At 38.1% G+C, this 16,614-nt stretch overlaps 1 protein-coding gene across 14 annotated transcripts in view; it reads left to right on the top strand.

Annotated features, from left to right (window-relative positions):
• The window catches only part of CADPS2 (calcium dependent secretion activator 2), a 591,588-nt gene that overhangs the window by 225,391 nt on the left and 349,583 nt on the right, over positions 1-16,614 (top strand). For 13 of the 14 annotated variants that reach the window (XM_050936075.1, XM_050936080.1, XM_050936079.1 and 10 more), the window contains exon 5: positions 10,125-10,361. The exons of the other annotated variant lie outside the window; for it this stretch is intronic. In XM_050936075.1, coding sequence (XP_050792032.1) covers positions 10,125-10,361 — 237 coding nt within the window. The remainder of the gene's footprint in view (positions 1-10,124; positions 10,362-16,614) is intronic. 14 annotated transcript variants of the gene reach the window in all.

Below are 16,614 nucleotides of genomic sequence, written 5' to 3' on the forward strand. Positions count from 1 at the left end.
CCAGCACCGTGGCCAGTACCAGGATGTGTTGGCGCGGGAGGATCCCCGCAACCGGAGTGTCAGGAAGACCTGGTGCCCCTGTGGGCATCTTCCTTATCCTCCCCTGATGAAAATGTGGTGGGAACATCCACCACACTTCAGGCCATGGACAACTGAGTCCACAAGGAGTTGCTCAGAAGGATGGCTCAAAATTTGGACATGCAGGCAGAGGTGGAGACTGACCCATGGTTGACATTCTGGTGCCTGAAGATCCCTCAGGGGTGGCTTTGCCCCTCATTAAGACTATCCACAACACTACTAAAGCGTTGTGGCAAAAGCTCGCGTCCCTTCCCCCCTACAGCCAAAGGGGTGGAGAGGAAGTATTTTGTGCCTTCAAAAGGGTATGAGTACCTGTTCACTCACTCTCAGCTGGGCACTGTGGTGGTGGCTTCCAACTTAAAGGAAAGGCAAGGACAACCGGGACTTACTCCTAAGTCCAAGGAGGTGAAGAAACTGAATCTCTTTGGTAGGAAGGTGTGTTCTTCCACGGGGTCCATCTTCACATTTCCAACCAGCAGGCAGCCTTAGTTGCTACAGTTTTAACTCTTGGACCATGTTGTCTAAATTCAAGGAGCTACTCCCAGTGGACTCCCACTAGGGCTTTGCTGCTGTTCTTGAGGAAGGCAAGGTCATTGCAATGACCTCCTTACAGGTCTCTCTAGATTGGGTAGACTCGGCAACCCATACTTTGTTGACAGTCGTAGCCATGAGAAGGAGCTCATGGCTTCAGGTCTCGGTACTCCTGCACAAGGTTCAACAGACAATCCAGGATTTTCCTTTTGACTGTTTAGGGCTTTTCTCGGAGCAAACAGACTGTAAGCTCCACAGCCTGAAAGACTCATGGGCAATACTAAAGTTCCTGGGGTTTCATGTCTTAGCCTGGTAGTTCTCTTTCCTTGCCTCAGTGGTTTTATGATAATGACTTTTCACTTTCAAGTGTCTGTTTATAACTTTTAAGCTAGTTTCAGGTTTTTTCAGGTTGCTCCTGTTTTTTGTTCTGTTCTTTGACAGCTTTGCCGTTCTGTATAGCTGTGGCTAGGGTTAAATCTCTCTTTACCTGTAGCTGCTGTGAAAGGTTTTTATCAATTAACCCAATAACCAGCCTGTCTGATATTTTTAAGTTTTGCATTCCCAAAATTTCAGTTTTCAGCCAATACATGTAGAGCTCTTATAAAACATACATTTCTCCTGGTTCTTGAATTCTCTGCTGCCAAAAAAATTCTTTGATAAACCACATTTCTCTGGAGTATAAAGACATAGCCAGACTTACCCAGAACTCCTTCACGGTCATGTTTGTGATTGTCTTCACTAAAATCAAAGGATTTAAATATATGCTCTGCCTGCTGTCCCATAGCATAAATTACAGAAAATACTTCTACATCACCAGATTCTTTGTGGAGTTTGTTTGCAATGCAAAATCTTGCAAAATTACTGTTTCCAGTCTGTCCATTGTGAATGTTTGTCAAAGCTGAAGTTCTCTGGGGCATTAAAGAGTAGCAGACTGATAAAGTCCTACAACTTTTTGTTGCTTTGTTCCTTCTGTCTGTAACCTTTGTTGCTGTTTTTGTTCTGTTTCTGTTCTCTCTTTATTTCTGACACTATGCCATGTTCTTTTGTATCAGATATGGACTGGTCACAAAGCTTGCTTATACATATCAGCTCTGTTCATCATAAGATCCTTTACTGCTCTGCCAGTTATGGCTGAAGTTTAAAAATGGTATTTTTTCACACAGTGCCACCTAGTTGCTGAACAGTATAATACTGTTTACCATTTATTACAACAACAATTCAAGACTGGCTTCTTGCACTCAGAGGAATTGTTTGTCATGTGTAAGGTATTCCCAGATGGCTTTTATTTTTGACCGTCAAAATTAGGAATTATAGATTCTTTCTGTGAAACTGGGCTTTTTTACCAGCAGTGATCCAACTTAAAAAGACTGACAGAACTACAGTCTTTGGTGATCAACATATATTTTTTAAGTTTCCCCAGCACTTGGTATTTTAAAATCTGACCCATGTTTTCCTGTAAAATATTACATACTAATTTTGATATTAGAGTTCATAACTATACACCAGGTATATATATTATCAAAAAAGATTAGCTACTGCACCTAGTGAATGCAAGAATGTTAGAAAGTGTTGATCTAGGATAGGATAGAATAATTCAAGAAGATAAACTACAGTATATTTGTTATCTCTTTCCAGCTGACAGAACTTAGAAATGTATATCAAAGTGCATCTTGGTATAATGGATTTTTATTCATATTAGCAAATTATGCCACAGTTGAGAGAGCTTTTTGCTTTCCTGTAAATATTCGCTTCACAATAAAAATTGTCCCATTACTATCAGAATAAAGAGACACTCATGCAGTGTGATATGTTACCCATAAGTTTGGGATCTCTGTAGAGCAGGGGTCGGCAACCTTTCAGAAGTGGTGTGCTGAGTTTTCATTTATTCACTGTGATTTAAGGTTTTGTGTGCCATTTTAATGTTTTTAGAAGGTCTCTTTCTTTAAGTCTATAATATAGAACTAAGCTATTGTATGTAAAGTCAATAAGGGTTTTCAAATGTTTAAGAAGCTTCAATTAAAATTAAATTAAAATGCAGAGCCCCCAGTCTGGTGGCTAGGACCCGGGCAGTGTGAGTGCCACTGAAAATCAGCTCGAGTGCCGCCTTTGGCACGTGTGCCATAGGTTCCCTACCCCTGCTGTAGAGCATTTAAGTCACAGCATTACTGCAGTAATGTTGAAATGCTGGAGCCAATGTCCTGGCCAAACTCCAGCTCGTTGTATCAAGCAGGCAAGGTACTAACAAACTTCAGCAGGACTTTATTTTTACAGTGGAAACCCTTTTACCAAGCTGCTGCTGCACACCCTGTAACTCTCACTCAGCCTCCTCAACTCCTCTCCCCTTCTTCCTGTTTCCTGTCCTTTCAGACTCCCAACAGCCAGTGCTCCCAGTTCTAATAATTACAAGCACATCTAAACACCACACTCATGTAATCATATTCAATGATTCAATAGTTGCCAGTTCAATTTTTCCCGTACTTTCAACTGTCTGTTATTTTTCAGTCTTCAAAATGAGCAAACAAATGCTGCATTTCAGTAATGGGTGAATTGATCCCTGAGATTTAGGGACCAGTTCTGGCCCTAGTTCCAGCTCCAATAGGTCACTGGCTGCATGCAGGGACCATTCTGCTGGGGCAGAATTCCATCTGCATAGGAGCAAAGTAGCATTCATGTAAACAGCATTACATTACCCCCCTTGCAGCCTGCAGTGTGCAGGGCGGGGGGGAGAATTAGGCTGTGGGGGGCTTAGTGAATGCTATGGCAGTATTCTGGCAACTTGAGGGAAGGCTGCAAACTAAGCCCCATGAGCACAGATGACCCTCTCTCTCAACTGATGGCCTATTTTATATCTTTTCACTTTTAATTACCTATCACAATAAGAATGGACTGACAAGTACTTTCACTTACTTTAATAGGTAGGATGTGGCATCTTGGGGGTGGTGGTATAATTAGCCTCTTTGAGTTGGTAGGGCTACTCTCACCTTTTCAAGTTCTCTGCATGTGTATACGTCTCCTCATTATATGTTCCATTCCATTCCATCCGATAAACTGGGCTGTAGCCCACAAAAGCTTACGCTCAAATAAATTTGTTAGTCTCTAAGGGGCCACAAGTACTCCTGTTCTTTTTGAAAGAGAGAATGTGAGAGTGAGAGAGAGATTACCTACATGTGATCCAGGACTAGTCAAATATCTCTCAGACACGAGGGAATGATACTCACCAATCATTAGAAAAGCACACACAGAAATAGAAATAAGAATTCCCTGTAATGTTTTTTAACATAGCATATATTCCTATCAAAATGAGTAAATAAAAGCTGATAACCATAATGTAACATTCATGGTACTTGGGGCTTTAGATTAAATGCTTTAATTTTTAAAAGTCTGTTAGTGTTTGTTTATTTTGACCTTAAAGAAACTTAAACTGCATTCTTCTTAAGTTGCATTTTGACTTAGCCTTTACTTTCAAAAGTTCAGGGAGATAATTCCAGCCGTAGTCTGCATCATGTTTGTCCATGGTCCCTTTCTTTAATAGCATAGGTTTAGACCAGTGGAAAATTTCTTTGACCTTTTACATTGTGAGACATTATAGTTGGCAATATTTGCTTCATAACAGGGCTTTATTAAACTTCTTTCATGTAATTGTTTTTTTAGGTCTGCCCATGATTATAATACATTTATGGGCTTGTCCTATATAATTTAACAGGATTGTAGCTAATAGAGTTTAATATAAATTATTCTAAAAAATCTACAGAGTCTAATAGAAAATTGTTTCTTATCTATAGAAAGTTTAAATCAGCCTGTGGAATTCAATGGCACGGGTATAATTCTCTATAAGATTCCATAGGATTCTTCCATAAGGGAACTTGAAAGATATGAGAGAAGACTACTTGAAATGTTTGTTCCACTTCATTGCCACATAATATAGCCCTTTCCTTCCTGTTCAATAGCCTATGCTAATTAAGAGATACTCATTTATTTTAGTATTTAGGATTTTAAGCTTACTTTGATCTTGTTTTTTTCCCCTCCACATTTTTCTTTATTTTTATACTCAGGAAAGCAGAAATAATTCTGTTGAGTTCTCTGCCAGTTTCTTTCATTTATGTGAAGCTCACATGGTGCGTCAGATATATCAGACAGTGAAAATGCAACATGCTTTTCACTGTAGCAAAGCTCAACTCATTTGTGACTTCACTTCAGTCCTTTCCATGAGCTACGCAATCATACTGAATGGATGAAAATGAATACTTCAGAGGGGAGTTTAATAAATAAATTAGAAGTATAAATGTTTTGTTGTTTTGACAATGCAATTAAGTTATCTTTATACATACCAAAATAACAGTTACTATTGTTTTTTATTTTTAATTGGTTTGGTATGGAAAATACTGTATTGCTCCATATATCTGAAATGTGCTTGAGATCAGAAATATTCAAATGAATGGGGATTGGGTGGTGTCACGCCATCTGGAGTGGCTCACGATCGTGAGTGCCAACCTCAGGGCAGACTGTTAAAAAACAGGGCAGACACCCTAAACCGATTGTATGCTCTAAAATTAGATTTCACCAACCCAGTAACAAGTGTGAACTCCTAAAGCACTATGACAGTCTTACCATGGAAGGAATGAGGAGTACTTGTGGCACCTTAGAGACTAACAAATTTATTTGGGCATAAGCTTTCGTGGGCTAAACCCCAATTTGTTAGTCTCTAAGGTGCCACAAGTAGTACTCATTCTTTTTGCTGATACAGACTAACACGGCTACCATTCTGAAACAAGCTTTACCATGGAGTCACAGACAGTTCCCTTGGGCATTCCAGTCTATCTTGCCACCCAGGCAAGCTGTAATATGTGTTAGATGATCACTTTACACCAAAAATCACAATAATATTTAGGTAACTCACAGTCTCAAAGGACCAGTCACTTACCTCAGATCAACTCTACTCAGATCTCAAATCAAAGACAACGCCTGTAGCCAATCTTGGCTAAAGATTTATTAACTAAGAAAAGAAATGGGAGGTTAAAACAGGAAACACAAACGAGTTACTGTCTTAGATTTAAGAAGATAATAATAAGTTTCTATAATTAATAAGCAGCTCTAGGTGTCCTTTAGGGCTGACACATGATAAGCAGCATGGGGATTTCTTGCTTACGTTTAGGAATCTTTGCCCCTCAGAGTCCTGGCAGCATAAAGAGACCAAGTTTCTCTTTGACAGGGATTTTTGTCCCCTTCACCTCAGATTCCAAGCTGATAGGATGAGTTCATGCACAGGTTTCCCCTTTCTGGAGTGAAGAATGCAATCAACAAGGTCTCTGTCCTTTGGTAATACACAATGTCTCATTTATTTTCAGTGGAACATCTTGTGTGCAAGACGAGCACTTTACCTTAATTAATTCTTCTTTTCCTGTTTGGTGATACACAGTTACAGAGATTTACAATGCAAACACGCAATATAACTTTAAACCATGGGATACAGATATTGTAAGTAGGATTAATACATGCAGCATCCTACAAGCATTCCATAAAGTCTAAAAACATTCTTATAATGCTGATATCTGTTTTAACTAATTTTAATTTTAGTCAGACTAGAAAAGTTGTTTGTTTTGTTAACCTATTTAACTTCATTGCCTAGCAAGGAAGCCCTTTTTAAAATTAACATGGAACACCTACACCTACAACACCTGCACCTACAATTAAAGTGTTAGAGATGTATATTGTGAACTCTGAGGCTTCCTAGAAGTTCTCTAGCAAGAACAGGGAGGACCAAATATTATATTCTTTACTTCTCTATGTTTACAAAAAAATAAAGAAAGCAAATAACAAACAATTTTGGGGCTTTCTTTGTGCATCATAAAGAAGCAAAAGAGGGCACACGCTCAGTTTCTTTTAGTAATCGTTTGCAAGGCTTCTTTAAATTTGTTTTCTATGAATATTCTTCATGGAAACTTGACTGGAATTGTTGTGCTCATCCTGTTAGGGACCAGAATCAATACCATGTTAGTAGTCCTAGAATAATGGGACTGGAAGGGACATTGAGAGGTCAAGTTCAGGTCACTGTGCTGAGGCAGGACTAAGTAAACCGAGACCACCCTGACAGGTGTTTGTCTAACTTGTTCTTAAAAACTTCCAGGGGTGGGGATTTCACAACCTCTCTTGGAAGCCTATTCCAGAGCCTAACTACATAGTTAGAAAGTTTTTCCTAATCTCTAACCTAACTCTCCCTTGCTGCAGATTAAGCCCGTTACTTGTTGTCCTGCCTTCATTGGATACGGAGAACAACTGATCACCATCCTCTTCATAACAAAGTTCCCCCAAGCCAATAACATGGTTGAGGCTTGTCAGTTTCATAGCCAATGGTACACAAGGGACTGATGTGGCCAGCATCATGTCTGACTGATTTTGACTTCCCTACAGGGCTGGTGCAACCCATTAGGCGACCTAGCCGGTCGACTAGGGCACTAACATTTGGGGGGTCAGTGACCGTGGCCGGACCTTCTGCTGCCTCTGTCGGGGGAGGCATTTTGGGGGCAGGACCTTCCACCGTCTAGGGTGGCAAAAAAGCTGGTGGCACTCCTGCTTCCCTAATTTGATGGATCATGTTTCTTACATGCAGCAGACTAGCCTTCTCCACCGTCTTTCCTGTCCCCGAGATCCTGGAATCTGACTTCCTTGTCTGATTCAACAGCCTATCAGCACTCAAACCACCCAGGTTTCAAATGTCTCAGCCTGAAATATCTCCTACTTCTCCTTCTAGCCTTTTCAACCTTTTCTTTCAGGATTCATCAGCATATCTTCTAGGGAATCCATTTTTCCCTCAGCTTCTTCTCCAGGTTGCAGGACCTTCCAGTCTCAGTTATCAAAAGTGGAGGGCTTAAGACCATAAGAATGGCCATACTGGGTCAGACCAACATAGGCTATCGCCAGATGCTTCAGAGGGAGTAAACAGAACAGCGTACTTTATCAAGTGATCCACATGGGCTTGTTCCTTTATGTTGCACTAATCCTAATCATAGCCCTGATGATTATAGCCTAGTGGGAGGCATTATCTCTGAGAAGATTTGGGCTTCATAAATCAACTTCACCAGACTACATCTTGAGTTTGAAATATAATTGAGGTGGGAAAAAGAATAGAAACCTTATTGCTCTAAAATATCTGTAATAAATATTGGATATCACAATTTGTCACAACTTGACTTCTCTTGAAATGTATTATGAAAAAAACATAGCCTATATACTGAAGATGCTAGACTATACTTTGATGAGACAGGAGCAAGTGGGTAATAGAGGGCACCTTTTTGAGTGCAGAAAATGATCTAATCCAGACAAGAAGCTTATTGCACAATGCAAATTTACAAATATGACTTGATTTGAAATATAGGCACTATTATTGCCACCACTATTTTTGATGCTAGTGAGAGTTTGTGCTGCATTAGACATTTGGAGATCACCCTTACTGAAAGTAAGAGGAAAGGTCATTTAACACAGGGATTGGCAACCTTTCAGAAGTACTGTGCTGAGTTTTCATTTATTCACTCTAATTTAAGGTTTCACATGCCGGTAATACATTTTAACGTTTTTAGAAGGTCTCTTTCTATAAGTCTATAATATATAAGTAAACTATTGTTGTATGTAAAGAAAATAAGGTTTTTAAAATGTTTAAGAGGCTTCATTTAAAATTAAATTAAAATGAAGAGCCTTCCAGACTGGTGGCCAGGACCCGGGCAGTGTGAGTGCCACTGAAAATCAGCTCGCGAGCCGCCTTCGGCACACGTGTCATAGGTTGCCTACCCCTGATTTAACACAATTGACTAATGTTTTATCTTTAACATTCTAAAACCTCTCACATACAGTCAGAATATTATTTCAGTTATCCTCGTAAGACATTTTTAAATGTAATCTATAATTTGAAAAGCATTGGGAAGGGCTTTGCTTAAAATCACTCTGAGTTTTAACTTGTTGCAATTTTATTGCTGTCACAAAGCAAGATTTTTTTTAAAATCTGTTTTGTGTACTGCCTTTGACTGTTAGACTTGTACAAAATATTTCTACTTGTAATTGGCATGCATTCTGGTGGTTGCCCTTGAATCATTCCAATCTTAAAATTTTAAAATGTTACTTAATTAAATTAGAATGGTATTTCCTTTACCTGGCATAAGCCTGGTCATCAGACCATGCATCAAGAGTCCTTAGAATTATACTCAGTGACGCAATTGACTGAATGAGTGTCCTTGGGAATGTCACTTAAGCTATATGTGTCTCATCTATAAAACAGTACTCAAAATGCTTACCTGCATTTTTTTAAAGGTTTTGAGATTTGTGACTGAAATCTGTCATTTAACTGCTAAGTGTTGCTGTTGTTCCTTATGCATGGTGTGTGTAAAGATTTTAAATGGCCATTATTTTCAGCTTCCTTACTAGAAACAGGTAGTGGGGAATTTTCTGTAGTTCAACAGAGAGATGTCTGTTTTTTCCAGCAAAAAGTTGGGCGTACTATTCCTCATGCTTCACATATGTGGTTAATAGAAAGCTGTATTGTTTCTTTTTGTCCACTGATCACACAATGCTTTTATATTACTCATTCACCATAGGTAGGGTTTTTGGTTTTTTGTTTTGTTTTTTTACAGTGCAGGCTGGCAGAGCTTATACACTATTGTTTGTTTAACTCCTACTGAGAGTGAAAGTTAGCTCTTAGCTACCCTATAAGTTCCATTTTAAAACAAGTCTTTCTCTAGCATAATTAGCATTGTCATCTAAAGTAATGTTTTAAAAAAATAAGAGTGCAGTTTGATTTTACTTTTTTTTTAAGCTTTCTGTGTCCAGATATGAAGAGTTTTTAATAGCAAAATTACTACTGGACAATTGCATTTTGTGTCAGCTTGTAAGATACACCTCTACTCCGATATAACGCCATCCGATATGTCACAAATTCTGATATAATGCGGTAAAGCAGCACTCCAGGGGGCGGGGCTGTGCACTCCGGTGGATCAAATCAAGTTTGATATAACATGATTTCACCTATAATGCGGTAAGACTTTTTGGCTCCCAAGGGCAGCGTTATATCGAGGTAGAAGTGTATTAACAGTGAACATCAAAGAGATACAGTAAGTTGATGAACATACAAGTAGAGCAGAGAGACTGTGTAAGATGCATGCACGTACTCACATTTTGAAATTAAGGTAGAATGAATTATTTGGCCCTGCCTCCTTTGAAAGATGCCCTTTAATCTCTTTTTCTCTGTAAGTACTCAAGAAGTTGCAATTTGGTTTAATCTATTTGAAGTATTTGATGGAATTCCTCAATTCAGTTCACATTGTTTCTGACTAAAGACAGCGGTGTATTTAGGATAGATTTCCAAAGCCAAGTATTTGTAACGTATAATCCTAGATAATCATTAAAGTTCAGATTTATATTTTAATTAACTATCTCTGGCTGCAAGCACATAGCCCATTGATTAGTAAGTTAAACAAAATTTATAATATGACATAATTAATGACATTCTGAATTTTAAAAATATTTTCAAGGAAAGAAAATTTCCAAAGTTTGTAGCGAAAGAAATGGAGAACATGTTTATAGAAGAGTTGCGGTCTTCAGTGAATTTGCTAATGGCAAATTTGGAAAGTCTTCCAGTGTCTAAAGGTGGCCCAGAATTTAAATTGCAGAAGTTAAAGCGATCCCAGAATTCTGCTTTCTTGGACATAGGAGATGAAAATGAAATTCAGCTGTCAAAGTCAGATGTGGTGCTATCATTCACATTAGAGGTAAGTGAATAAATATATCTCATAACATTTGTTGATTATTTAAATGATTCTAGAATATTATTTCTTACTACCTTCTTATGATTAGTCCTTCCCCATTTTTGTAGTTATATATAGAATTTCATACTCATATGTTAAATAGCTAGACCATAATTTAATTTTTGATAATTAGGGTTTATGTGAAAACATATGTACATTTTTCCCTTTAAACTAAGAGCAGGATTCAGGATCACAATATTGTCAGGTGAGCTGTAGCCTATAGGATGGCTTTGGTTAAGAAATAAGTAATCCTTAGGTTTTGGGCCTAAATTAGCCTAAATGTAGAGGAGTATGGGAAACTTAAGTTGCTAGTGTGAAAAAAAGTCAAAGATAACTTGGAGATAAATTATGGGAAAGTAAGAATCAGCAACGACATGATGTAGGGTTATGTTACCATTATGTTTTGGTTATAACTGGTTTGAGCACAGTTTTCAATGGACGTTTTTGAGAATTGTAAATGTTTTACTAAAATGCTATCTATATTGATAGTGGGGGGGGGGGGACATTGGTGCAGATGTTAAATTAAGTCATGTGAAAAGACAACAAGAAGGTGGAGGGAAATATAATTATGATAGAGGCTAACATAATGTTAATTAGGATTATAATGGAGCATAGAAGGTGTAGTTTTGCTAATTTGTGAGAGAGTGCCTGAAGGGTTACCACCTGAACGGTGCCATTAGGTTCTAGTGTTGTAAGTCTGTACTTTCTCTGTTATCAGTGGACTGATCCCCCTCTCCCCCACTGAAATAACATTTTGTCATTGAATGCGAGTATTGTAGAACCTCAAAGATATGAACACCAGATTTACGGACTGACTGGTCAACCGGACACCATGTGGAACCAGAAGTAAGCAATCAGGCAGACGTGGAGACCAAAAAAAAATATTGTATTATGCCTGTATTGCATTTTAAAGGTTGGCACATCTGGGCTACATGTCCCCACCCCCTACTCGCCACACGGGGGATGAGGAGCACAGCCACTTACAAGTAGGAGGTGAAGATGCTGACTTAATTTCCCAGGCACAGCTGTGAGCCCCTGAGCAGGGAGACTAGGAGCAGCGCTGGGGTCTTCTCTGCTTTCCTGTAATCTATGGGTGCAGTTCCTTCCCCTCCTTCCCCAGAGGGAGGGGGACAAGCTTGGATGCTCAGTAAGAGCCAGGAAAGAAACTTCCCGAGCTCCTGCTGAAACCTGGCCTGGCCCAAGCTCCTGCCTCCATGCTGTGCTCTGGAGGAATAGCTCAGTTTTAAAGGGCTACAGCCCCAGGGTACCTCACTCATCACCCTTGCAGCCAGGGGGCTAGAACCAGCTGCCTGTCCCCACACCCACTCACCAGGCAGCCGCTTACAGGTAGAAGATGAAGATGCTAATATCGCAGGCACAGCTGAGCAGTCTGCCCTGAGAAGCATCCCATAACGTCTTGTTCAGAGTTATGAACAACCTCCATTCCCAAGGTGTCAGTAACTGAGGTTCTACTGTATAATAGTAGCATTTGTGTAAGTAATAACTGAATGCCTGTTTAACTAATCATTTTTTAAAATAAAGTTTGGTTTCATCATTCAAAGTATTGCCTGGTGGTCCTCTATTAAATAAATTTTCTGTAACCAACCTAGAGGTGTGAACCTCAATGCTAAGTTAGGTTATTTCAGCCTTATTTTTAACAACATAATATTAATTGGGAACATTTTAGTATAAAAGTTACAAAATGTCACACTCTCTCTCCTTGTGACTGGCAATCTTGTATAAATTCCATGTTAATTTATTAAATACACAGGAATACTGTTGGCCATAATTAGCAATGAAAGTGAAGGTTGTCTGATCAACTCTGGAATTCTTTTTAATCCATCAGTCCATTTTGGCTTTCACTTCCTATCCTCCATTGTTTCAGCTCACCTGTACTACTTCTGCAGAGGTTAAGGGTAGGAATCTCTCTTATCATGTAGGAAAGTGTTATCATATTTATTTTAGTTTGATTTCCCTTGTGGGCAAAACTAGCAAGAGGCAAATCAGAAGTCTGCCTTTGTTTTTTCTTTCTCTTTTCCTTTATTTAATTATTTTTGCCTTAACTCTACCTCTGCGACTATTAACACATAGTTTGTCGTCTGCCATGGACTCAAAGCTGTAGAAGTTCATAAACAAATTATCCATTTTACTGAGCAGTAATATAAAGAAACGTGCAATTTACATCTTCCATGCTCATTATTAATAGTAGCAGGAAAGACAGTTTTTGAAGTCTCCTGTATTTTCCTCAAGAAAACAGCTATCTTTTTGAGAATATTCAGGAAGAATCGAAGGCCTTGAGTCCAAAATACTGTAGTAGGAGAGCATGTGGACATAAGATTTCAGGATCAGGGTTTGTCTATTAATGCAAACCCTATACCAGGGAATACCAGCCTCTCCTTGTGATAACAGCCTGAGTAAAAAGAAAGACTGGAGTTTGTGTTTGACACCTTTATATGTGCTGCATTTAGAGCACATTCTGCACATTTGAGAATAGTTACACGGATGGATGAAAGTATAACTTGGATTATATTATTGTTCTAATTTTTTTAACTAGCTTAAAATAAACTTAGAAGTATGCATATACTTCTTAAACAATTGTTCTTTTCTAAGCAATGTGTCTTTAGATAAAAAGCTTTCAATGTTGTTGTTGGGGAAGTTGGTAAGTGATCCTTATATTAAGGTTTCCTAAAACCTCCCATTACAGCCCCTTGTTTTTAGTTGTTTATAATTTGGCTTCTTGCACTAAAAAGATTTCCCAAGTCACGTATGTACACCTGTAATCACAAACATTCCCAGCATCTTGGATTCATTGTTAATTGGCTACTACTGTAAGTAGCTGGGATTTTATTTGTGTTATGAATAGCCTTCATTTAGGAGGACTCACGCTTTTCAACAAAGAATGAAATGTGTAAAAAGTCCAAAATGTTCAAACATAGGTGTTTCAAGTTCAGTTCCTAAATAGTTTTCAAAGATGCTGATGAAAATTGGAGATGTAGGTGCTCAGCACCTTTGAAATGTCCTTTTTTTAAGCTGTTTGAAAACTTTAGCCTGTATTTTTAGGTAGGCTTAAATTTTGGGTCTGTGAACTGGGACTGATTGTGCTTCTTTAAGGAATTGCTCTTTACCAGAGCTGATTGAAAAACAGAACTTCTGTCCTGTGGGACAGTGCAGTATTTTGCCATTTTGATTTTATCTTAATTCAGGAAGCAAAGTCAAAATAACAAAACTTTTTGCGGAATAAAAAATTAGCATTTGAGAATGTTGAAATGATCCACTTTCACATTTTTAATTGATGGTAAATGTTTTCCTTCTCTCCCTGTGCGTGAGCAACTGTGGTGCCCTGAGGAAGCTGAACTTTCCTCTTTCCTCTTGGTTTGTTTCAGAACCTACAATTTCTGTGAAGCACTGCAACTGCTCAACTACAGTGAGATATTGCAGTGCTTCCTGGGAGATGAAGTCTGGCCAGGAGACTGAGACTGTTTGGAGAATAGAAACAGGAGGGACATGGTACTATAATTCCCATGATGCATTGGGGTGGCTCAGGCAGAGGGAGAAATTCTGAAACTAAATATTTCTCATTTCAGGTTAGGTCAACTTTTACAGCTGAAGCACATTTATATTCTTCATGGAAAATTCCACTGAAGTTGATCTGTACCAGCGAAAAAACTTGGTTTTGATGAAACCCTGTTTTGGGGAAATTTTCCTTTGAAATTTGTCGACCAGCCCTACCCTTTACCAATAATTCCACATCCGCAATTGTTGTTCATATTTATTACTGTGGCTTCTGGAAGTCAACAGTTACAGTGCTTCCAAATCCTAAACTAAAATCTTCAGCAATTCTCTGCTGCGCCTATTGCATATACTTGAAGTGGCTTGGTGGAATTAGTAAACCAATTTATGGTTAGAAATGAACTTTTGAAGAAATGCTTCTATCTACACTGACTAAATGTTTTAAATAATATTGTCTCCTGAACTGTGTGCCACCTAAACTGCCAGTTCTGAAGTCATTAAGGGATTTAATTTATACACTGGACTTCAGAGCACAGTGATTAGTGGATACTAGTAACAGTTTTCTCTTAATTTTTTTTTAAGACTTTTATATGCTAATTCAGAACTCTCACAATTAAGGAAAAATGCTATGACCATTTTCTTTGCCATTATTGAGCCATAAAGTAAAATGCAAATGCATACTGAGCACATTGATACTGTACCTGAACTGATAGTAATAATTTATTTGAGATTGACTGATGCAGGAGGTAACCTCTCAAATTTCTTCCATTTGATTTATTTTTAATAAGATGCAAAATGATAGGAAGATTCTGATTGATATGTGTATCGATACAAAAACATGTCTAGCGTTCTTGTAATGGGAGAGTTTTTAAGAGCAATTTAAATCCTTAATTACTTGGATAAGAAGAAAAAGAATAGAGCTTCTCCTCTACGTGCAATATTTATATGTAAAAGGCTAACACATTTATTTTTTTAAGAACAACAATAGTCCTTCATTCCATGCATCAGAACAGCAGCCGTTCATCAGCTAGACAGGTACTCAAGTGGTTGCGTAAGTGGTAAAGTACATGAAATGAATGAGTCGTTATATAAAACAATACATACCTGCCTTGTTTTCACCAAACCCACTTAAGAGAGTGAATGCAAAGCCTGAAAATAGTGCCATAAGTCTCCATAACAAATATTGGTTGTGTAGCTCCTACAGTGCATGGCAGACAGAAAATGTCCTATTTTATGAAAGGAGATTGCTTTTTCCCGAGTTGATGTTGAGAGTTTAATGGAAATGTCAAAAAAAAGGCTTTCTGCAACTTGCTTTAGATTCTAGAGATGGACACAAATTTCACACCATGAGTGACATGATATTTGGTAAGGAAATATATTGAGATCAGAAGAAACACAACAGCCAATAAAACTAAAAATCAGAAGAATCATGAAAGCTAATGAATCTGAAAGATGCTTAGGAATGACATGAAGAAGAAGAAATCAGATTTTCTTGTAAATGTTCTATTTGGGATGAATATAGTTTTTCTACTAGAAACTTATCCAGCTTAAACAACGAGGAGTTTGGTGGCACAGCTTGTTTTATCCATCTTGTTTTAGTGAATTTACAAAGCCCTTGTAGCCTTATCTGTCATTGAAGGCTCTTTATAGGTCAAGAGGCTTCAGTTCATTTTTTGACAAGTCAAATAGTAGATTAGTTTTCTGAAGTGTTTTTTTACAAGTAGCATTTTTTCAGCATGGGAGACTTATATTTTAAATGCCGAGTGTTAAAAATCTTAAAGCCAGATTCTTGCCTGAGATCGATACATGCACATCCTATTCACTTAAAGCTAAATCTCAAAGGAAAAAAAAGTGGGTGGGGGAAAACTAAGTTGCAGCTGACATCATAGATTTTTTTGAACTGCAGCATAGTGTATACACGAAGCAAGAGATGGATAAAAACTGTCCCACTCTCTAACGTATGAAGTGGTATCCCTGAAGGAAAAGCAGGATTATACTAGTACTTCTGTATGCAGTTTATAACAACTGAATGCTGGCAAATTGAGGACTTTAAAATATCCAATCCATACTTCTTGGCAGGATGTGGTTAAATTAGGGAATCTTTGTCAGATACACTGAACAGCTATATGAGAATTATGAAAGACAAAAAGAACAGAGGGAATCTGTTAATGCTATTTAAAGAATAAATCTAGGAAGCGGGTAATAAACTGGCCCTATATCTTGATTTCAGCAGTGTGGAAGATAGTGGGAACCAGCACTGTCTACAAGGATAGAAATGAGAAGGGGTTGCAACTGAAACTGACAAAGGGGTACAAACTGAGGCTAAGGAATGGGGAAATAATAAAGGAATGTAGCCAAAATTTGATATGTAGTTTATTGCAAACCATGCTCTCTACACAGTCAAGATTCCAGATTTATTTTGGTCATCACAATGAGATTTTTCCACAGGATAAAATGTAAATAGCTAGTAACTTTAAGTACACTGGCTTCCTTAAAGGGACACTTTCAGCTTTGAAATACACTCCATTTTTAAAAAGCTAAAAGTAGTTTCAGATACTTACATCTGCCATTTCATCATACTGCCAGTTTCTATCATTTTACAGGCATATTTTCCTACTTTTAAAATGTTAGTGCTTTCTCTGTGTCTGTTTGAAAGACCCACACGATGGAAAGTTACTATAGTGCAATAGGCTACACACAGAGTGCT

The sequence above is a fragment of the Gopherus flavomarginatus genome, chromosome 1, assembly GCF_025201925.1.
Source record: "Gopherus flavomarginatus isolate rGopFla2 chromosome 1, rGopFla2.mat.asm, whole genome shotgun sequence".
Classification (NCBI taxonomy): Eukaryota; Metazoa; Chordata; order Testudines; family Testudinidae; genus Gopherus; species Gopherus flavomarginatus.